Here is a 24,593-nt window from a genome sequence, read left to right on the forward strand (position 1 = left end):
TAGGTTAATCCTTTTCTGGAAGGAAGGTAAAACAATCAGAGGAAAGAAGAGTCATTCACGGAGCCAGGCCAGCCAATGTCAATTGGGCAAAAGTCTAGGTGAGCTGACGCACTTCTTGCAGGTAAGTAAACCTCTTGCACAATGTTTTAGAAGTCTTTGTAGAAAAAGTAGAATCAATGTAGGGCCACAAGCTGGGAGGCTTGTGGGAGGTAGAAGATGCAAGCAATTCTACAGGAGCAACTAAGACAAGTCTCAACTGAGAACAAGTAAGGCTACACAACAAGAGGTCAGTCTTAGACTGTACAGTACCTTTGGTTAGAAGACATGGTTCCAGCTGGCTTCTGTTCCTGTGCAGCTCCGCAGATCCCGTTGCTCCTGGGCCTCAGTCGTGGAGACAAGAAGGGGAACTTCTGGGGACTCCTGCACTGCAATGAGACAGTCAGCAGCAGCAAAGGAGAAACTTCAATTCAGCTGCACTTCACGGTTTCAGCACCCTGTGCCTCAGAAAATAGCACCAGTGTGGTTCTCGGCTACCACTTTGGACTTTCCTCTCATCTGGGGTCCAGCACTCTGTTATGGTGGCGAAGGCTTGGTCAGTCCTGCTTCCTGGGAGTCCGGAGGATCTTACTGGAGCTCGTTCTGACTTAAAAGTGATGCACTCAATTTAAAGTTCCTCTCCCTGGCACTCAGTTCCATCAGCAGCAGCAGTGGAAGTACAGCCTGCTTCGAGAGGATGTCCAAACGAGTTCACTTTGGAGTTGATTGGTCCCACCAACTCAAGGGGTGAAGTCGCCCTTGCGGGGCTTCTCTAGTGTAGGTGAATTCGGAGCTTCAGCACAGCAGCAGGGCTTCACCGGGCAAAACCAACGGTCCAGGAGTTGCAGCAGGCGTCCCTTCCAAGTTCTTCTCCGGATTCCTTCGTCCAGTGGTCGACTTTGCCTTCCAAGCCAAAAAGCCTCTTCTTTTATGCAGGTTTCTCCCATTCATTCCAGCCTAGCTGTCACCTTTGGGTGCATTCCTGTAACCAAGGGGATTAAGCACAAGCAGTTTCGGGCACCTCCCTCACTTTCTGCCCCTGCCAGACACTCTGGAGCCAGAGGCAGGCTTTACTCGTGAATCCTGCCAAAGACAAAACAAACAAGGGACCAAACCTGGTTTGGCGTGCAGAGTAAATGTCAAGAAGGACCTTTTTCAGCAAGAAATAGCAGAAAAGGAAGACCGGGGCCATTTTGACAAAATAGGCATCCATGGGTGCTTTACTGCAGCTGCGAACGCAGCCCACGGTAAAAACACACAACCATAGTTAAAAGTAAACCACTGCCACCAGCCATTAACTGTAGAAAGAATAACATACAATATTACATGAGAAACTAGACAAAGGGGATGCTAAGTAACCCCTCCAGCACCAGATTGTAAGATGGTGTGTGCGGAGTCCAGAAAGTTACAAATGTAAGTAAAGTCAATTTCACTTCACTGTTCTTGGAAACAGTAGTTGTCCAAGAGAAGGTATTTAAACCTTTGGGAAATCTGTAAGACTTCTCTGTGCCACTGCACTGAAGGTGCTGTGAAGATGCCTATGCAGTTTGTCAGACTCCACAACCAAAGGAAAAACACAGAGTTCAAATCACAGAAAAATACACAAGAGAGTGGGAAAAAGGTCTCTCTCTCTCCAGGTTAAAAATTAAAAAGTCCTAGAGTCAAGCAAAAGTGCTGGGGGTCTCCAAGGTAGAGAGGAATTAGCAAATTTCTGAGAATTCTCCCTAACACCAGAAGACAAAGGACTGCAGAGTTTTGGGCTGCTCCCTCACTTCCTGTCTTCATAGACATTCTGGAGCCTCGGCGGGCTAGGCAAAGGGTTCCTGCCGAAGACAGAAGTACAACCAGGATCTCCCCCACCCAGGACTACAAAAGGAGCAAGAAAGGACAAGCAAACTAACAATGGTGAAAAAAGAAAGAAAAATTTGAAAAACAAAATGAGTGATGGTTCAATTCCAAAACCATATACATGATCATGAAGACTTTTTTTAATGCGTTATACAATCTCCTTCAATATAACAAAATGGAATCACATAATAAATAACAGTACATCAAGCACAAATAACATAAAAGAAGTGCATCCAATACATCAAGCACACAAAGGACATATATAAAGTGCATCTGATAGCAGCAAAAACATTTCAGAACAAAGCCCTGTTTGCAAAACATTCACAATAGTGTATAAAAAACACTTTTTTGTTTTGTTGAACAATTCTGTAAACCCCTGTGCATAAAAAGCCTGCTAGAGGAGATACATTTCTAAAAGTCATGTTGTTGTCTTCCACTGCTGAGCTCAAACAAAGACACTAAACAGTTGTGAAAAAGCCACCATTCAAGCAGAATGGTGACCCTTCTGTGCATTACCGCAGCTGTAATGACACTAAGAATTACACAAAAGTTGGTAGAACACATCTACTGCCACCAGTCATAATAGTAAGTTTGTCATTTTAACATAAATGTTACAGGAGCAGCGAGAAAAGGGATACAGAGTAACCCCCAGCACTACACATTAAGAGGGCTCTGCTGGACTCACAATACAAAATATAGAGATGATACAAATCTCTCTCTATATCCTCGAGAACATTCTGCAAGGTAAGTAGGTAACTAACAGGAAAGTTACAGCAAGAGTGGCAAATGGGATATTATGTATCCCCCTCGCAACTCCACATAAGGTGGAGTGTGCTGATCTCACAATGGGTATTGTAGAAAGGATAAAACTTATCCTTCTACCCTTGGGAACAGTAGTTCACAAAAGAAACCAAAGAGAAAATAAAAAGGAAAGCTCAAGGGTCACCCCAGCAACACTGTACAGAAATTGTGTGCTGCAATAGTAAAATGTAGATGCCCAGTAAGATTTAGGAAAGTAAAGATTAACAAACTATGGAGAGTCTGAAACATGACACCCATAAAAAGAGTAAAGGAAATGGTGATTGGGGGGTGGGGAGGAAGGTTCCCATTTACTCAGTAACCTATAAAAAGAATCCACAAGTCCAGCAAAAAGTGCAGGGGGTCTCACATGTGAAGGTGATGTGGCATATAAATGAAAATCTAAACCAACCCCTTCCGATCTACATTGGAGCATTAACTCGTTTTTGGACAAGAAAATAGGATGTTCATTGTAGCTATAATTGCTTCAATACAGTCAGGTCTCATGAATGATGTGAGAATGTGATGCTACATCACAATAGATCAGGGGAAAAGATATAAGAGTAAATCAGAAAGAGCGAACAGACAGGTTTTGATGTAATGTACACAGAGAGTATTCAGTTCTGGGATGGGGTTTTAGGAGAATGGAACTAGTCATGGATCAAGCCATTCCCAGAGATCCATTTGTTGGGGTGTTAGGCTTAAGTTCTTTAGGTGCAGGCTTAGCTACAAGCAAAATGTTTTGGGTGTATAGAGCCCTCCTCCTCGCAAAGAAACAAATTTGGAAAATTTGGAAAAGTGACACTTCCCCTAATATTGATGATTGGTTGCAAGGTATGTCTTTCCTGTCAAGGAGAGAGAAAATATAATTTAATGCAAAGAACCAGCTTGATAAGTATGAACAGATATGGGGAGCCTTTAATGATCTTTATGCCTAATCACTAATCGCATTCATTTATTTTTTTTCTTTAATTTCAGTTTTTTTCCGCCGTCTTCTAATATTTTTGTTTTGATTGATACTCTCCTTTATTGTTATTGCCCTGTGGTTTAGAGTACTAAATTGTTATGAGTGTGTTTGGTATGTACATTTATATTATTGTATTTCTTTATCGTTTCTGTATGGCTTTAAATTAATAAAGTTTTGGAAAAAAAGAATTGAAGACATGTTTTATAAAGAGTGATAAAGGTGACGAGAGATAAAAGGAACAAGTTACTTACCTGTAACTGTTGTTCCACTTATGTCCATAGCACTTAAGAGTTGAGGAAGTGCTGGCCTTCGCAAGCACCTCCTTGCAGTCCGCCGGGATTTCGTTGCCTCCGAACTCTAGTGCTGCAGGAGCCAGGCCTGTAGGTTCAGTAATCCTGGGTCGTGATCTTGGGTCGTGATGCAGGATCGTGCCTCCTTCCCTAGCGAGAAGATCTGCGTCCATCAGCAGCTTGACCGGAGGGGACGCTGACATGTCCAGAAGGTCTGGGAAACATATCTGCCTCGGGCACGCCGGTGCGACGAGGATCATCCTGCACCGGACCGTCTGAGTTGACTGATGAGTCGCAGAAGCAACGGCAGCGGCGGGAATGCACAGAGGACCAGGCTGTCCCAGGCGAAGGAGAATGCATCCCCCAAGCTCAGCGGCTGGGGAAACCTGCTGGCGAACCTCCTGCACTTGGTGTTCGTCGCCGTCGCGAACAGATCGATCTGGGGGTTTCCCAATCTTCGGGACAGGAGATCTACTTGATCTTGTCGAAGCTCCCACTCGTGGCAAGAGCGCAGCTCCCCGCTGAGTGAGTCGGCGACTGTGTTCTTCACTCCTGCCAGGTGAAAGGGTACCAGGAACATCCCCTGAGCGACGGCCCAGTGCCACAGATCCTGCGCTTCCTTGGAGAGAGCTGGGGATCTGGTGCCCCCCTGCTTCCGGATGTAGAACATCGTGGTGGTGGTGTTGTCGGTGAAGACCCGTACCACCTTGCCTTTGAGGGACAGAAGGAAGGACCCGAGGGACCAGAGCACTGCCCGTAGCTCCAGGACGTTGATGTGCAGCAACCTCTGCTCCGGGAGCCAGAGGCCTCTTGCGTGGAGATCTCCAGTGTGCGCCCCCCATCCCTCCAGAGAGGCGTCCGTCATCACCGTTTCCTGATGCGCTGGGGTCTGAAAATCCATGCCTGCCGTGAGGTGCGCGCGGGTGCCCCACCAGCGGATCGCCTAGTTGGAGATCTGGTCTTCGAAGCTTCCCGCTACTTGTATGCAACGGGCGTCAAGCAACTCCTGCAGCGGCCGCATCCTGCACAGACGCACGCGATAGATGCATGATGACATCATGCCGAGCAGAGACTTGATGGCCCTCACCCTGGCAACTTTCATGGTCAACATCCGTTGTACCTTGCCCAGGATGGCCTTTATCCTCCCCTCCAACAGTGAAGCCAGCCACGCCACCGTGTTGAGCCTGGCTCCCAGGAACAGGGTGTTCTGCGATGGCACCAAGCAGGACTTTGCATAGTTTATCGAGAACCTCAGTTCTGTGAGCACGACAGTCCTCGCTGTGTGGTCGACGGCGAGTTCTCTTGACTTCGGTCGGATGAGCCAATCATCCAGATAGGGGTAGACGTGGATCCCCTGGAGGTGCAGCCGCGCCGCCACCGGTGCCAGGCACTTGGTGAAGACCCTTGGTGCCGACTTCAACCCAAAGGGCAGGGCCTTGAATTGATGGTGCTGTCCCTGGACCACGAAGCGCAGAAACTTTCGATGTCCTTTGTGTATGGGGATGTGGAAATACGCATCCTCCAGGTCCAGCGACTACAGGAAGTCCCCCTGTTCCAGCTGTCCCAGCACGTTCTGAAGGGAGAGCATCCGGAATTTCTGAGATTTTAAGTATTTGTTGAGGCGGCGGAGGTCTAAGATGGGTCGCCAGCCGCCGGTCTTCTTTCGGACCAGGAAGTACTGCGAGTATACTCCGGAGCCCCGGAGTCTCTTCGGAACAAGCTCTATCGTGCCCTTTTTCAGCATCGCTCGTACCTCCATAAGTAGCTGTGGAATGTGGTTCTCTTTCCTGGCCACCGGTGGAAAGTGTGGGCACTTCCTTTGGAACTCCAGAGTTGCACGTGGGCCAGGGCATCCAGCACCCAACGGTCAGTGGAGATTGATTTCCACACGCTGACGAAGTTCGCCAGCCGGCCTCCCACCGGGGTGCTCGAGTGGTGGCCAGACGTCAGGGCCCGTTCAATCCTGCTTCACTGAGGCCTTGCCACCTTGGGCCCCTTGGCGACGACGATGTCCACCTGCCTTGCTGCGGCCTCTGTAGGCTTCCTGCGACGAAGAGCGGGCCGCTTGATGGTACAATGAAGAGCTGCCGCCGAATCCTTTGGAGACACCCTGGGACTTGCCTCCGGAGGTCCGAAAGGACGGCCGTTGCTGATGAAGTGAGCCATGGGCAGTCTCAGTGTCTGCCTTGATGGCCTACAGTGACTCGTCCACCGCTTTACTGAACAGGTTGTTCCCGTCGAAGGGCATGTCCATTACCCTGGTCTGTACGTCCTGACGTAAGTCAGTGGCCCTGAGCTAACCGTGCCGGCAAAGACAAACGCTGTTGCCCATCTGGCGAAACCCGGTGTCGATGCGGTCCGTGGCTACCGTGATGGCGTGGTCCAAAGCCACCTCGCCCTCTTGTAGGATTTCAAGGGCTTGCGCCTTCTTGTCACACGGGAGGTAGTGCAGGAGGGGGGCGATTTTAAACCACAGCTCCCTATCGTAGCAGGCCACAATAGCGAGAGCGTTGGCCGCCTTGATGGTCATCGCTGCTGACGAGATGACCAGACATCCCATGGAGTGTAGCTTCTTCCACTCGCCGTCCAGCAGGGAAGTGGAAGTCAATGCCGTCGCCTCTGCTGATTTCTTCTTAGCTGCCGCGGAGACCACCGAGTCCGGGGACGGCTGCGCCCTGAGGCACATAGGAGCAGAGTCTGGGACCCGGTACTACTTCTCATACCGGTCTCTCTTCGCAGGGGCCGTGGACTAGTTCTTAAGCAGGGACAGTCCTTCGTCCCAAATGTCATCCAACGGCGGGACTGAGAGTACGGTCTTCCTCTTGGCCTCTCGTCGTTGATAAAGGAATCCCTCCTCCTGCTCTTCGGGGCATAGCTGGAAAAGCTCCGAGGCCCTGGCGGTCATGGCATGAAACAAGCCAATTTCGTCTGGAGGGGAAGCATGGGGAGGGGGCGATGGGAGATCTGTTCCGTCGTCTCCACCGTCGTCCGTCCCCGTCATCGCCGTCTCAGTCACATCCCTCGGCAGAGGGGATGGAGGTGAAGGATGGAAAGGTGCGGCTGGATGGACTCGCCTCCGCTTGGCTGGAGGACTCCCCAAAGGTCCAGGCGCCGCTGGATCGTCTGCCGGAGGTAAGCGCAACCTTGTCCATAACTCTGTGCACAGGGTGTGCAGCGCCATCAAGATGTCTCCCGACCTGTCCGACTTTGGTGGCATTGGTTGCGACGGGAGCGTCGGCAGAGGCTCTTCCGGTTCCTTATCAACCCGTTCCTTGTCGGCTCCACCCTCGCTCTCCATGTCTGCCTCGTCGGGATCCTTCCCGTAGGCCCGGACCATGTCGAACCTCTTGTCCAGGACTGATTTGATGACAGCCAGCTTGTCCTCGGAGGAGGTATCTGAGTCCGCTAGGACTACCGCGCCCCCCCTCCTTCTCGGCCCGGGGCTTCATGGGGGTCTTTTCGATCTGTTGGAGACTATTCCCTCCGGGATGGCAGGGAAACTCTAGGCCTTGAGGCCGTCTCCACTGGGGTCGCCTCTGCGGGCTTCGTCAGGGACGCCACGACTCCCTCAATCAAGGCCGTAGCCGGGTGAATCTGGGCCTTCACGACCTTAGGCGCATCTGAGGCCTTCACCGTTGGGGCTGGGGGGTCACGCCTCGCTCTTTCTTGGCTTTCTCGGTCGGGACCGGCCGGGGCTTCTCCCTAAGCTTACCCGGGTTCTCAGACTTCCTTTTCACCGAGCCGGAGCGTTGGCTCGTAGTTGACGGCGTCGGTGACGTTGTGCCCCGGCCTGGCAGCAGAGGAGCCCGAACCAATGGCGTTCCCGGTGCCCGCAGACTTGCAGTGCTTTGCCTTCTGTTCGGCCCCCGTCGCCAGAGCGCCCTCAAAGGTCTTAGAAGACCACTCAGACTTCTTCTCACCTGCTGCCGGGCTCTTCGCCTCCAGCCAGTCAGCGAGTCGTTTACAACGGTCCTTCATGGTCCAGACGGACATGTTCTTGCAGAACGCACAGTCGTCCATGTGCGACTTATCGGAGTGCAAGCAGTAGAGACACCGGGTGTGCTCATCCTCCTTGAAGACGTTCTGTAGTCCACATCCTGGGCAGATCCTAAACAGCTTGGATCCAACAGGCGTCGAGTCTCCTTTGCCTTGAGCCCTGACCACGCGGGGTAGGCCTCAAAGATCTTCCGGAATCCTCCAAGAAGTGAAATATTACGAAAAATCGTCCTTAATGGGCGTAGACATTTCTGAAACAGGTCCCCGTTAATCAGAAGATGAATCGGTGGAGCTTGAGGCTCAAACTGACCGTATAAATGAGAATAAACTCTTTGAAAAAACGCAACACGCAGTAAAAGCTCGAGAGCTAAGCACAAGGACTCCCAACACTTGAACGTGTGGTAAAAATCTGAAGATGGCTGCCAGAGGAGGGGCTTAGGTAGAGGGCAGTCATTGGCTGGGGGCAGTATGACCCATAGACCAGTGATTGGTTATTAGTATAAAGACAGTTCAGAAACGAAACTGAAAACAGATTTATTTTCTCTACCGAGGATTCCCAGCCTGACGACGGAGAATATTCATGAGCATGTGAATCCATGCCAGACCCCATGCTGGAGAAAGTGCCATTTAATTTATCTAAATAGTCTTCCTTCCAAATACTGAATAGTAACCTCTGAGGGGTAAAAAGGCAAGATGCCTGTATTTTCATTTCAGTTGAAACCCCCCCAATGTTTCATAGTTAATATGCAACACAGAGAAAGAGAGCAGACTGGGTGGTCTAGGCCATACAATTGCATGAAGCACAGCATTGATGTCAGAGTAAACAACCTTTCAGCTTGCAAACTAATAGTTTGTAATCACAAATGAGTGTGCATCACTTACCCTTGGAACAGAGCAGTTTTTGGATAGATGACCACGCTTATCACAATTTCTACAGATAATATTTTTGTCTAAGCTATAATATCGGTTCATGCGTCTGACAGGAGTATAGTTGCTGATCTGTGCCTAAAAAACAACAAAATGAAATTTATAAGGATGGAAAGGGACAACAAAATGCTGTATAGACATGAATATGCATTTCAGAGGTATGATGTGTCAATTGAAGATTTCCAGCAGAAAATTAATGTAACATTTACATGACTCTTGAAAATAATGACTAACATTACCATGCACAGTACTACATTTAGAAAATAGCCTGTTTTAAATGTAATAGTCATAAGCAACAAATGATGGCTGCATTTATACTAATAGGTCAACACTGATGCATTCTCCGCTCACCTGTCCAGAAAGTCATGCTAAAAGCCAATCTGACCCACCAATTTGCTTCCAGAAACAAATCCAAATGGCTCAACTAAGACTATTGAGAAACGTCCCCCCTCAAACACTCGGTAACATCCAGAAGAACCTTACTTGCGCATCATCATGTTATGCTGACACATCCCCAAGTGTTCCACACTTACCCCAGATTGTATGCACATCTAGCACCCACATTTTTCCACCCATACTCAAATTAATCGGGTAACAGGAAACTTAAAATCTTTGTGTCCTCTTGGATCCGCATATGGTCATGATATCTGAGGGGCCTCAAGCATTTGTAGTACTGTAGCCAAATTGGGGTAGTCGGCTCAAATTCCATCCTCTATGTAACCATAAATACAGATTTGCCTTACCCTGGGCTCCCAATTCTTTTTTTGTTTTTACCGAAACTGCTCTCTATCAGGACATGGAACTGATTTTGCATTCCAAGAGCCTACACCCAGAGTACGGAGTAAGTAATCAGCCTCTTCAGTTGCTCTAGTTCACGCTACCCAAGACACTGCAACTTAACAAGTGATGTGCCAACTGCTCAATGCAAAAGAATACACCACCTCGGCACTCACTTGCTTACCACCTCATCTGTCATTAATTTGCATAAGGGTTAACAATTTCCTCAGTCTGAACTCCCAAGATTTCAATTCATAAGTACCTGCTAGTTATTCAGCTTCGGCTGAATGTTTCCTGGAATATTTACTCGAAGCCGAAGTTTTAAAAAAAAAAAACTTTTTTTTAAAGTCCTCTTTCTATGATTAGCAATCTTCTTTCAGTGTGAGAAACGATAACCAATCCTAGAAAGGAGAACAGGGGGAAAGCAGCAGCAGCCAGTAGGGTAAGAGCTTACTGACTGCTGCAGGCAGCACAAGGAAAAGCGTGGGCCAGTGCACCCGGACCGGAAGAAGACGACCAGAAGATGATGCCAGAGGAAAGACGGACATCGAGGCGGCATCAGGTAAGTGTCCACCATATGGGTTTCCTCACCTCTGACTGTAACCATTACACTACTTTTCCCATTGTATGTTTTGTGTTCCTTGTTTACAGTCTTTCATTGACCTATCTTTGCGCACAACCTCATGTTCCACATTTTTGCTGTATGTTTTTTTCACGCCCATTTTGACTTTGCAATTTTCCTTCACTTTATTTCTGGTTTCCGTGTGCGTTTTCACTCTTGTAATTTGATAGGGTTTTATATTTCGGCTTCTGGCCATGTGGTGTGCATTTCCGCACTGTGCGTACTAGCCGAACGTTGTGAGAGACTATATCACAAGTGATCTAGTGTGGTTCAGCATAAGTGTGTGGCGCTCGAGAAATGCAGTTGGGGGTCACAAATGAGGTATGGGGGAAAAGCATGTGACCATTGTTGTGCGGGGTACCGGAAATGCAGACCGGGGGTCAAAAATGAAATGGTGCAAGTAGGCACTAATGGGTCCCAAATTAAGTTGTGTGGAGGAGCATTAGGATGTGGAGCAATGCAGGGAGGGGTCCAAAATGAAGTTTTGTGCCTTAGCACTGGTGCACTGTATGAGGTTCCTGCAAAGGCGAGATGCTTCGGAAATGAAGTTAGGGGTAGGAAAGTGTGGACCCCGCACCTGGTCCAAAGATGTGCAGGTGAATGCTGGCTCGGCACATATGGGGGCAGTTCATGCCTTTATATATATCGGCCAACAGTCCCAGGAGGAATGGCCATGCCGGACCCTCTTCCTACAACCTTAATAGTAATTTAGCATTATATAACACTACAAACCCTCCTATCTGGCAACTGCTTAATTACCAACATCACACAACACGGGACCAACACGGATGGGGGTTTCACTTAGGGCCAAACCTGGCAGTCCCCCTTAGAAGCGCAGCCTGCAAAGAGTAGCGAGCACAGGCCTCTGCCGACAATCGCAAGGGAGCAGGAACAACTCACAGTGGTTGAGGCGTAGAAGGGTGCCAGGAGCCCACCAGTCCTTCCTTGCTTTCCTTACAACCCTCGCTCTCTTTCCTCACTGCACTTGTTAGCTTTCCTCGCCATCATTGATTGCTTTCCTTGCTAGACCTGCTTGCTTTCCTTGCTGCTACACCTGCTTACTTTCCTTGCTGCTACACCTGCTTACTTTCCTTGCTGCTACACCTGCTTGTATTTCATAGTGACGACCCCTTCGATGCACTTCTAGCCCTGTTTGAAAGATGAGATAGAAATGCCAGCGTGAAAGCAGCATTTTAAACCTCTGCTCTCACACTTCAAAAATAAAATACACAACAGCATCAAAAATGGTCCATACAGACAAAGGGTAATGCGTTTCCGTTTTTACGCATTTACATGCGCATCAATGCGAATTTAGGACGCTTATTTGTGAAAATGCTCAAATGGGGTTGAAAAGGGCATCTGAATGTGTGCATCCATGATGCGTGCATGCACATGCTCTTTACGGTCTTGCAAAGCAGTATTTTTCATGTGCTGGAAAAAGTATTTCAAAAACCAACTATTCGGCTTCGGCCGAATACTTTGGCTAACTATTCGGTATTCGGCCAAATAGTAATTTCACTATTCGGTACACCCCTACCTGTGGTGTTTTATAAAGATTTTATAGGCTTCATTTAATTAGTTTGAATTGAGCTATTTGGTAGACAAAGTTCAATATTGTAGGAAGGACATGGCATGCTATAGCTAAGGAGGAAATGGGATCCTTAATGTTCAACAGAGCAACCATCATGCAAGCCCAAAATGCACACAGATGAAAAACAGCCCCTGTTGGATTAACCGATGCAAGAAGTTGTACTGAGATGTTGGATAGAGAATTCTACCTACAACAAATAACTCAAGTGAAGCACTGAATGAATTTACATGTAGAGATTTCAAATTGCACATTACAAAAATTCACTGAATATCATTTAAAGCCTACAAAAGCGTTATTAAACACCCATGAGGTACTTATGGCCGGAGGTCTGAGCACAGAGTTATTCAGTGGTGATCAGATGCGAACGCTCCCAACTTGGAGGAGGTGGGGTAGTTGAATATTACCATGTGGGATTATGCACTTGTGTCAATCGGTGAAAGGTTTTATTTCGATTATTTACTGAATCACATGTTGTAGGGCAGAATTCCATTTTGAGTGGCAGGGGGTTCTGTAGTCTCATTTTATGGGCCCTATACTCTTTCTGCCCCTTAATCTTTGGGGGTTTACATTTATTTTGTTGGCCAAGCCCCCTTGCCACAACAACCCTTTTTACCTTAATTAATGTAAATGGTATTTAGCCACCCATAGGTCCACCGTGTCAGACTTGCCTCTCGGCCACACACTTTTTGCATTAGGGGGATTGTATCACTCTGCATTGGTTTTAGGGTATAGACTGGTTGCAGCTAATATTTAGTTTTGGCCAATTTATCGCATTAGCCCATTATACCTAAATGGTAGATATTTGGGTACTAATGTTTTTTTTAAAGTCCTACTCTATGCCATTTTCTGGGTCCTCCTTTGATAAGGGAAACTACAAGAGATGACTTAACATGGCGTTTCTGCCCAAGAGGACTCTTTCTGACCCCAAAATGGTAGCCTCCATAGTTGTTTGGAATGGTTGTGCTTGGCCTGTGCTTGTAAGCTTTGGAGGCCAACCCGATTGGCTGACTGTCCAAACCTGTGTTTTAAATCCCCTAATGGGATTGGTGGGTTAAGGTATATATAGGGAAACCCCTGTTTCTGAGCTTAGATCCGTCAGATTTTTTGGAAGGGGAGCAAGTTTGCCAGCCTGCTTGAGGTTTTCCTGGTGCTTCTCGCTGTTGCTGCATTTTAAAGACCTGTTCTGACAATACTTGCTGGATGCAATAGTCTGGGCTTAGCTCGTTTGTGCTTTTGGCTGCTGGGTGTCCTTCTGGAATTTTCTCTAACTGTTACTGTGCTTCCCCTCATCTGCTGGGGCTTTCAAGGCTGTTTTAATGCTGCGTACTGCATTACCAACAGTGTCTTCTGGCTTGGTTTTGGAAGCTGTGGTCATCTGAAAGGTTGTTGGGACTCCCAACAACCTGCCAAATCTGCTTGTCTAGGCTGTCTTTGGTCTCCACCACCATTATCCTGCTGAACTGGCAATTGTTTCTGGTTTATCATCCTTGTTTTCCTGCTGAGCCACTTGGTTATGCTGTGTGCAGGTTCCTCCATCCTTCTTAAGCCATCTCGGAAGTGGATTACACTTCTGGATGGTCCGTCCCACTCTGAACGACGATTGGTCTTCTTTTGGGTCGTCTAGGTCTTTGTTGCCTCGGGGTGCAAGACCCTGGCCGACAGTATCCTTCATTTCACCTTTCAAAAAGAAAGTCATTACTTACCTGGTTGTTTCACCTTCTGGGAAATGACTTTCTGGAAACAAATGTAGGCGCTTATCTCTGGATGCAGGGTTGGCGGGTTATTCATGATAGTCACTTGCTAGGGTCCCTGTAGTCTGTAGTAGTTGGGGTCTGCAGGCCTCCCTTCTTCCACATTTCCACAGTGGTTAACATTGCGGCCTTAATGCTGCTGCTTCTCTGCTACTGGCTCTTAAACCCTCCAATGGCTCTAATCGTCTGTGTCTCCACTGGTGCCCCCTAGTGTAGATTGCTTTCTTCTGGGTACCTGTGCAAGGGTACTGAGGCTTTCCTGCGTTTCCTATGAGTCACCACAAGGTACTTGCTAGATTGTGTCAATTTTCTAAAATGCCACCAGGTTCCCTGGAGTTCCCCACCAAGCCTGGATTATTAGAAGGTTTCCCAGATTTATTAGAGATTTTAAAGTCTGTATATCACACTCCTGCCTAGGATATACAATGCATCACCGTATGGTGCCGTTTTCCTCCTTTGTGTGAAGTATGCCCTTTGGGGCCTAGTGATGGTCTGCCTAAAATATATTTTGGACATGGGTAGCCTTCCTGGCAGTGTTGGACCTTGTGTTCTCTTGTACACTACATCTAAATGCTACAACAGTGTTATTTTTAATACTGAAGTGTAGAATGTAGTAGGAAACCTACGCTAAGTTATGTGTGGTACCTTTGAATCCTGATCACAAATGAATTACTGTGTAGTATTGTCTAGGGGTATACCCTGTAACTTACACCTGGAAGTCTATACCTACTGTGTCTGCCACCAGGTATCGTGCTTACATTTTAGGGTAAAGAGTGTACGTACGGAATGCAGATCCCGCTGCTGCCACCATATATTAACAGGGCTGCTATTGAAAGACGGATAGGAGGCCAGACTGTTGCACTTAAGAGAACCAGAGGAATGGATGAAAAACATAGATAGGACAAATATGAATATAAACTTGCAGCTATAACGAAGGAGTTGGAGTGATGGATCTGGAAATGGAAGGTTTTAAAGACAGAGAATAAGAAAGTGTTAGGTAACTCATGTAGAGATCGTGAGTTAATGTGCTGCAATGACAAAATAGAGGATGAATTCCACAGATGAACAAGTTACTTGTACTGGGGTAAGGAGTACTGAGGTGAGGTGGGAGTACTAATTATTTTTATCATGGACGGAATGTAGTACCACATTAGCAAATAATCCTTCATGGGATGAAGAAGCATCTAAGCAGTAATGCTTAATGAAGGTATGCATGGATGCCCATGTTGCGGCTAAACAAATATCCGGTACAGGGACTCCCCTCTTCAGAGCCGCAGAAGTAGCCATACCCCTTGTGGAATGGGCTCTAAGCCCATCCGGCGGGTCCTGTCCAGCCAATCTGTAGCACTCAACTATAGCCAAAATTATCCACCGGGATATGGTCTGTTTTGTCACTGCTAATCCCAATTTATGGCCAGTATAACCCACAAAAGGTTGGCCATCCTGACGCAATTTTGACATTCTTGATATATAAAAACTGAGAGCCCTTTTTAGGTGCAGTCTATGAAACCTCTCCTCTTTGCCCAAATGAGGAGGAGGGTAGAACGTTGGTAGTATGATTTTTTGTGACAAGTGAAAGTCAGAAACTACTTTTGGTAAGAAAGAGGGTTTAACCGTAAGTACCACTTTGTCTTTGTGAAAAGTAGTGTACGGAGGTTTGCATGAGAGAGCCTGCAACTCACTAACCCTGCGGGCTGATGTTAAGGCCACAAGGAGGACAGTTTTTAATGTTAGAAGCCTCAAGGGACAGGAATGCAGAGGCTCAAAAAGGTACACAAGTTAGAAACTTGAGTACAAGATTTAAATCCCAAATCGGGAAATGAAAAGGGACTGGAGGGTACACATTAGTGAGCCCTTTCAGGAATTGAATGATTAATTGAATTTTGAAGTAGGAAACCTCTTCCAAGGAGTGCTTGAAAATGGACAGCGCAGCCAAATAACCTTTTATCGTTCCAATCTGGAGCCCCAGATTGGCTAAATGTAACAGGAAAGAAAGCACTATAGGTGTGCCACATTGGAATGGGTACACATTCTTATCTTTGCAACAGTTACTGAATTTATTCCAACAACACCGGTACAGAGACTTAGTTGCTGGCCTTCTGGCCGAAAGCAAAATCTCCATTACGTCATCCGGGAGCTCCCAATCCTTATATCTCAGCTTCTCAGAAACCATGCATGAAGGCTGAGTGTCTTGACCTCTGGATGGAGAACTCGACCTTCCTCTTGCGAGAGAAGATCCTCTCTTTGTGGAAGATGTATTGGAGGGCAGATAGCCATGTCCAGAAGGTCCGGGTACCACATCCTCCTGGCCCAATCCGGGGCAATTAGGATTATGGTTTTCCTGAACTGTCTCAACCTCCTGATCACTTGAGGAATCATGGGGACTGGAGGAAATGCGTACAGAAGTGGAAATTCCCAGTCCACTACAAACGCGTCTCCTAGAGCTTCTCTTGGGGGAAATTCCCTTGAGCAGTACTGAACGCACTTTCGGTTGCCCGAGGTCGCGAACAGATCCACCTGAGCGGTTCCCCAAAGAGTGAAGATCTCTTGAAGGACTTCCTGAGCTAGTTCCCATTCGTGGGATACTGTGCTCTGCCTGCTCGGAGCGTCCGCCGCTAAGTTCTGCTCTCCGGCTACGTGAACTGCCGACAGAGAGATTCCTTCTTGTATTGCCCAGAACCAGAGCTGCATTGCCTCTCTGTACAGTGGTAGTGATCCTCCGCCTCCTCTCTTGTTGAGGTACTACATGGCCACTGTGTTGTCCGTTATTATCAGGACATTCTTTCCCTATCCAGAGGGCAGAAAGGCCTTCAGCGCTAGTCTGATCGCCCTCAGCTCCAACAGGTTGATTTGTAGTTTAGACTCCGATGGAGACCAACGACCGCTGATTGTTAGATCGTTGGTATGGGCTCCCCACCCTGTGACTGAGGCATCCGTCACTACTGTTATCTCCGGCCATGGTTGCCAAAAAGTTTCTCCCTTGAGGATATGGTTGTTACAAGCCCACCATAGTATATCCTGAGCAACTATGCTCAGGACTTGCAGAAGATCCGACATACACCGAGAATTGGGACCACTGCGTTCCGAGGGCCAATTGAAGAGATCTCATTATCAGTTGAGCCTTTGGCACCAGAAATATTCAGGACACCATGAGGCCGAGCAACCTCAGAAAATCGTAGGCCGGTAGACACTGGGCATTCTGGAATTTGGTTACCATCTGCAGAATGTGGAGAGCTCTCACCTCGGGAGGCAAGGCTTTGCCCGGACTGCTCCGATAAACTGGAGTCTTTGGAATGGTATCATATGGGACTTCTTGTAATTGAGGGAGAAGCTTAGCTTGTGTGGGGAGTGGCAGGTGATTGCAAGATGTTCCTGGGCTTGTTCGGGGGGGAACAAGCTCTTATCAACCAATCGTCCAGGTAGAGATAGACGTTAATCCCCCCCTCTCCTGAGATTCGCTGCCACAAATACCATCAGCTTGGTGAAAACCCTCGGGCGGAGGTCAGCCCGAATGGCAGAACTCAAAACTGATAGTGAGAGCCGCCAACCGCGAACCTCAGGTGCTTTCTGTGCTTGAGATGGATTGGCACATGAAAGTAAGCATCCTGAAGGTCCAATTAACCAACCAGTCTTGGAGTTGGAGAGTCTGAAGAATCAGAGAAAGGGTTACCATCTTGAACTTTTCCTTCCTGAGGAACTTGTTCAAGTTTCTTAAGACCAAGATGGGTCTCAATCCTCCGTCCTTCCTTGGGATGAGAAAATAAGGGGAGTACCAACCCTTGTTCCTCTCTGCTACAGCTACATGTTCTATTGCACCTTTCTCTAGCAGGTTTAATATTTCCTGCACAAGAAGCGGATCTGGAATTTTGACAGAGTTGGCTCCCGGTGGATGGTCCTGAGGCCTTTTTAGGAAGGGAAGGCAGTAACCTTGAGCTACTGTTTCCAGTGCCCAAGCATCTGAAGTAATGCCACACCATTCGTTCAGATGCTTAGAGATTCTGCCTCCCACCAGGGTTTTGTGTGCCAAGGTCTCAGAGATTTGGAGGCTGCTGCAGGAGCGTCCGAGGACAAAGATGTTGCTGCTGAGGCCGATTTCGCACGTCTTCCTCGTCCACTACGAGGGAAATTTCTTCTACCTTTCTGTGCGGCCTGTCCTTTTCCTCTACCAAAAGAGGAGTAGTATTGAAATGAACGACCTCTCCAGGAAGATGAGCCCGAATAACGTTTTTGAGGCTGTCGCATAGAGGCGCTAAGTGATTTAGCTGCGCCTTGGAAGTCTGCAGTTTTTCTAAGCTCTCATCAGCTTTACTGCCGAACAGCCTCGAGCCGTTGAAAGGCATGTTGAGTAGCCTGGCCTGCACGACTGGTGCAAACCCAGACTTCCTCAACCACGCAAATCTGCGCAGTAATGTTCTTGCAGCCATGGATCTGCTGATACTGTCAACAGTATCCAATCCATATTGGAGACATTCCCCCATTGCCTCCTTCCCATCTTTCACAATATTCAGAAAGCCTTCCCTTTCTTCGCCTTCTGGAATATGATCAGCCGCCTTTACGCAATCCCACAGGGTATGGGTGAACCTGGCCAGGGTACAGGTGACATTTGCTGATTTAAGGGACATACTGCCCAAGGAAAATACATTGCGGTCCCAAGCGTCCACCTTTTTATCCTCTCTATCTGGTGGGATAGATGGATAAGCTGACTGTCTCGTGGAAGTAGTAGCTTCTACCACTAGACTTTCTGGTGTAGGATGCTTACTCAGAAAATCAGGGTCATTGCCTGATGGTCTATACGTTTCTGGAAGGTCTTTATTGACTGCTGCAACAGACTCAGGAGTCTCCCAATTTGTAACCACTATTCTTTGGAGAGCCCTATGAAAGGAAAGTACTGGATCTTTTTAGGGGCCCTGGTCCAGGATGTCAGTCATATCACCCTGTTCAAAGGGTGGTAAATACCTACCCAAACCCATATATTCAACAACTCTGTTCATCAAGTTCCTGTACCCTGAAAATGCTTGTTCTGCAGGATCAGGTTTTTGAAACTCTAACTCTGGTGACGTATCAATGTCACTGGCAGAGTGAAGGGTATCACACAGGTCTCTCAATCTTGACTCAGGGTCAATCAATTCCTCAGGCACATCTCTAGTACCAAACTTTACTCCAAAAGGAGATATTTCTTCCTGAGACATTTTCTTCCTCAAATATCGAGGACATAGACTTTAAAAAGTCTGATTTAGGTAAAGGTGTATACCTTTTTTCCTGTTCAGGAATTTGTCTCGAGGGAATCGAAGGATTCTTCGAAATCGGCGATGACGACTTCAATAAAGTAGCTGGTTTCTCTTTCTGCTTCGGCGTCGAGGTAGTCGGCGCTGATGGCGTCGATGAACTCGTCGAGTGCTTCGACGATTTATGTTTCTTTGCCATTACCAGGGAATCACTCGAATCTCTCTTTGAGAGGGTCGGGCCGCATTCTCAAAGACCTTCCATCATTTGCTTTTGGAATTCTTCCCATTTTCTTGTGGAATCCGACCAAGTCGGACATCTTACCAATTCGGTAGATGTGTCAGACGAAGAGGAAGGAGTTCTGCGTCTACTCTTCAACTTCTTTGAGGAAGATGAAGAACGCCTCGATCTACTACGTGATCGGGATCTCTTCGAATGCTTGTGCCGATCCGAATCTCTCGATATGACTGACTTTTTATGTTTTGAAGAGGCCTTCAAAGAGATCTTGGAAGCTTCCCGCCCCACCGCCAGTTTACCTTTTCTCTCACAAAGAGCTTTCTCCGTTATCGACTGACAGGAGCCAAAGACGCCGGTCCGATGGTCCGAGCCCAGGCACCAAAGACAAATGCGGTGGGGGTCAGTGATCGACATTTTAGAGCCAGTCGACACATTTTTTTAACCCCACTTTGGGAGTAAAAGGGGTAGAAGAAGACGACATTTTCTTGAAGAAAATTCTAAGCGGGCCGTTAATACGAGAGTGAAGCAATCGGAAAAACGGATCTGATGCCACGGGCGCGGCACAAGCTACTTACATGATAGTGACGTCGATGCGGTACGGAGCCCGTCGAGGGACATCAACGCCACAACCTCATGCACAGCGCCCTCTGTCGAGAAAAAATAAATGTTTTCCGATGCAGCAAAGCTGGCGAGATACGAATATCATAAGATGAGGAACACATGGGAGGACACAATCCATTCGAAAAAGATATTTGGATGAACTGGAGGTGCATACATCCTGTTTTCGGAAGGGGTTGGACAGCTCTACAGAGCATCACAATGCTCAAGCCCACTTCCCCGACCCTCAGGTTTGGGTACCAAGCCTCTCACCACAGGCCAACCTGCCCTTCTCCTCGAGCAAGGCTCCTACTTTGGATGTACTGTTATCGGATGGAGGATTAGCCCCCCAATGTAGGCTGATCAGTATTCCAGCTCCTAATGCCAGAGGGGTATACCTCCATGTTCCCTGAAAGGTGGGATCCAGAATTAATTGGAATATCTGCATTACTACCGAAACAGCTGTACACATTTAACAGACCTTTGAAGAACCTGGCAGAGAAACATATTCAAAAACAAAGAGGTGATGGCTGGAAGGTTTAGAATGAATTTTAACCACTGGCATTGCTCTGGGCAACCCTCCAGACCACCGTTCTTTGCCTGCCAAGCCATTACAGAAGGGGAAAGACCATATGCAAATCAGGCTTGGCCCCACCCCAAAAGGGGCAGTCCAGCCCGAACTGCTAGGCCACATCCCTTCTGCACGAGACCACAAGCATTCCCAAACATGTTTCGCCCTTGTTGGGGCTCATCAGTGAGGAGTTGCTTGGGTCTCTAGGGTCTATTCAACAGCATTTTCAGTATCAGAGGCTATGTGTTTTGCTTAACAAGGCTATGAAACCCGACAACAAATATTCACAAGGGAGATGCAGTGGAAGCAGGGACAATACATGGTTTATCACAGCAGAAGGTTTCCAAGGGATAAATACTGGATTTTGACAGCATTGGATAGGTTTAATCAGAGTTTGGAATGGAAGATACCTGAGCCCCACCAGATGACGCCGAAAAAGAGTGAGCCAACAGTGGGAAAGGAACAGAAAGTGACAGATTTACTCCAAGACGCAGCTAGAAGTGAAAGACCATAGGTCTAATATGAAGAACCCTGCAAAGGCAGCTAAAGGGGATCAGATCAGGTGCCATACATTTTTAAAAAGGGGTGAAAGGGATTTGAGTAGAACTAAGGGCACTATCCCATCAAATGATTTGATGACCACGGGCCAACAGCAGTGGAGAAAGATAGAGTGGGTGTCAGCAGTTGGTTGCAGCAACAGTGAGGTGAGTGGAACGGCAGGGAAAAAGGGTCAGATGGTCTTGAAAGTTGAGTGAACAATACATGAGGAGGAGACTGCAAGAGATTGAGCAATGGGTAGATTTTAGGAATCCAAGACAGGAATGTTTATGCATTCAGAGTGCTGTAGTGTGGTAAGAGAATGGATAAATAACATGCAAGAAGCACTATCAGATGTGCAGAAGGGGCGAGAGGCAGTGACTAAATTAAGAGACCAATTGGTGAGGCCAAGCCTCATTGTCATAACCCTATTGAACACAAACCTAGTGGAGGAACGAGATAACCGACAACAAAAGGACATCTTGGACTAGTACAAGGACAAACCAGAAGCTTTGCACCTTAAAGCAGGAGTAGCAATGTCAAGTTGAAAACTACTAGTCAGCCATATAAAATCACTCACCACCTGAATTCTACATATACAGACAGCATGCCAGTCTTACTCACAAACAGTCAATTATCACTAGCCAGTGGTTAGTGCACATTTTGAGCCCTGTCTTACATACATCCTAGAACTGGGCATTATTAAGAAGATTGCTGACATTAAATTTGATTTATGGCATAGATCAACCGTTCAGGTAAAGGTGGGTGTTAGTGGTAATGTAAATTGCTAGGCAAGATTTTCATACGGATGATACATCTTCCTGACCTGTGTCAACCCCAGAACTTTTTGCTTGGACTTGGTGATTATTTACCCTTGTCCGTAGGTGAAGGGAAATCTACCCGCCCCCCACCACCTAGTCTTTTACTCTTTTTATGCGTCTTGCGAGAAAGCAGAAGGTGTCTCACCCACTAGTCCCTGTGGATCTGTCATCCAGGTGGCCAGGACACGGCCATTGCTTTTGGATCCAGTTCCTGGGGTGGACCAGTGCGGGAGGATCACCTGGGGGAGGGGTATTCGGGGAGTGGGACACCGGATGGTGACATTTGGTATCCCCTTCCTTATAACACCTTCAACCCAAGGAAATTTAGAAACATCCCCCCCCCCACACACACACACACACAAACACTTTCTCACGGACAGTTCGCTATGAGAGAAAACGGACTAACACACGAGATGTATACCTGACGTGTCCCAATGCAATGGTCAGGCAAGGTCAGGCAATTACTGACCATCACACACACACACGCACACACACCTGACTTCCATTAAGCTTTCCAACACGAATAAACAACAGAGCATGAGAGCACATTCTGAGCGAGGCAAAGCACACAAGGAAACAACAGTTCCAAGATAGCAGTTTAACAAGAGGAGAAAGACGGCAAAACAGAAGGGGATTGCAAGGAGGGAAGTTCACTTCTTTTATTCGACAAGGAACCATTGCTTTCATGAGCCCTCAAGATAGGAAAGCGTTAGACCAGGAAAACAGGCTGAAGAATCCTGCATTGTGTGTCGGAGATACCGGGACCCTTCCGCATCAAGAATCGAGGCAGGGATAATTACCAGCTGCCTTGGTACTGTCCTTGGCTCCAAGAACAAAGCAGAATTAGTGAAATCAACACAGCCGGTGAGGGAGGAGGGAGAAGGGGGGGTCCAATAAAAGTCTGGTCTGTGTTGAAGCCAAGGTTGCAAGCAGCAACATTGTATGGCGGGCGCTGGAACAAACATTATTTGAAATACGTATGAAAAAAGACGCAAGTAAGGTTGAACTGCTGATGAGTGATTGAACTTTGAAACAAAGATAAGATACCTTTGACAGAGTGGTCCGGCACCACATGTGTGCTCAATCCAAGGTGTCTGGCTGAATTGTGAAAGAGTTGTAGAGAATTGTGAATCGAAGTGGTCCTGCGACGGGTCAAGCAAAATCCTGCGCACAATCAAAAGTCTACTATGTAGATACAGTAAAGAAAATTGGTGGCGTTAGGCAAGAATTGATGTATTAACCCTGTGGGATGCTACACAATATGTGTCCTCTTGGTATTGGGTAACCCACCTTTTGGTATAGGCCTGTACTACACATGTTGGTAGTGTGACTGAGCAGCCAGGCTCATCTCAAGAGGGGTAAATGTGAGCTGTAGAGCTGTAGCAATGAAATTCGCAAATACAAGTAACACTTACACTCAAGGTTTCAGTTATAAATAGTTATTTATTTAACATCAGCTTTTAAATAAGCATTCTTTCAAAAGGGGCAATATATGTAACAATCAAATATACTTTAAAATACTTTTCCAGAATCAACACAAAGCTAGTAGTCACTAGTACACTTTGTAGATTCTGAGGTTTGTAGAAAGGAAAGGTTAAGGGAAGGAAAAAGGTTAACAGGTTCCCATGGCATTCGAGTATACTTAATCTTCCAATGAAGTCTTGACAAAACCTTTCCCAGCAATAATAGTTAAAAAAGAAGTTATCACCTCTGAGGGACAGGCAATGTCAAAGTCAAATGGACTAGAAGAGTCTGCAGGGAGCCAGGACAGCCAATGTCAATTGGAGCACAGTCTATGGAGCTGAGGCACTTCTTAGATAAAAAGTAATTCACAAAGTTAGAGAGTTTTTGTAGAAAATCACTGCAGGGTCACAAGCTGTTACACTTGTGGAAAGTAGAGCTGAAATCAACTCTAGCAAAATAGACACTGCAAGTCTCAAATGAGAAGAGCCAAGCTAAAGACACTAAGGTAAGTACCCCAAGTATGAACAGTACCTCTGGTTAAAAAAGCGGTCCAGCTGGCTTCTGTCGTGTTGCAGCGATGCAGATCCTGGGTTCCTGAGCATCAGTCATGGGGAGGAAGTCTGGAGGACTCCTGCGGTAGCAATTCGGATCAGCTGTAATTTAGGGTTTCAGCGCACGGTAAACAGCACCAGGTTGGGATTCCTTCACTCCTGGAGTCCTGCACTCGGATGAGGGGTCATCCTGCTTTTGGAGAGTCCTTAGGAGACTCCTGGAGCTTCTGGCCAGCCGGATTGCAGACTTTGCACTTGACTATGGATTTCTCAACCCATGGCACTCTGTTCGGGCAGCAGCAAAGAAGTACAGCCAGTTGGGGAAGATGGTCCAGTGGTGTTCATCTCTGGGTTAGTTTGTCCCACTAACCCAAGGGAAGAAGTCGTCCCTTCCGGAGCTTCTCTTGTCGATCAGAAAAAGGAGTTTCAGCGCAGCAGCAGGGCTTCACTGGGGAATTCAAATGTCCAGGAGAATGCAGCAAACTTCGTTCACGGTTTCTTCGTCGGGTGTTCTTCCCAGTCGTCGACTCTGCCTCTAGTCCCAAAACCCTCACCTTTTAATCAGATTTCTCCCAATCATGCACAGCCTAGGCTGTCACTCAAACAGCAGAACAGCCAGCCAGCCAATCAGGACTGGGTACATGCAGGCATTCCTAAAGATAGGACAGTGGAGTTTCGGGGACCTCCCTCACTTCCTGCCCTTCCAGACACTCTGGAGCCAGAGGCGGGTTTCAGTACTGAAGCCCGCCAAAGGCAAAACGAACAAAGGGCTTAAACCTGGCTTGGCGCAAAGAGTAAAAGCCAAGAAAGACCTCACACACAGAAAATGGGGGGAAAAACAAGACCAGGCCCATTTTGAAAAATTGGTCACCCATGGGTGCTATACTGCAACTGAAGATTCCGCCTGCGGTAGAAAAGGACAATGATAGGAAAATTAAACCACTGCCACCAGCCATTAAAAGTGAGGGTAACATAACAAAAGTAACATG

The 24,593-nt window shown here is 47.3% G+C and overlaps 1 protein-coding gene across 2 annotated transcripts in view; it reads right to left on the reverse strand.

Moving 5' to 3' along the window:
- Positions 1-24,593, reverse strand: part of ZCCHC7 (zinc finger CCHC-type containing 7) — a 607,337-nt gene that overhangs the window by 420,791 nt on the left and 161,953 nt on the right. For both annotated transcript variants that reach the window (XM_069630519.1, XM_069630520.1), the window contains exon 4: positions 8,818-8,940. In XM_069630519.1, the coding sequence (XP_069486620.1) occupies positions 8,818-8,940 (123 nt within the window). The remainder of the gene's footprint in view (positions 1-8,817; positions 8,941-24,593) is intronic.

This window comes from Ambystoma mexicanum, chromosome 6q (assembly GCF_040938575.1).
Source record: "Ambystoma mexicanum isolate Mex_15411 chromosome 6q, UKY_AmexF1_1, whole genome shotgun sequence".
NCBI classification, from domain to species: domain Eukaryota; kingdom Metazoa; phylum Chordata; class Amphibia; order Caudata; family Ambystomatidae; genus Ambystoma; species Ambystoma mexicanum.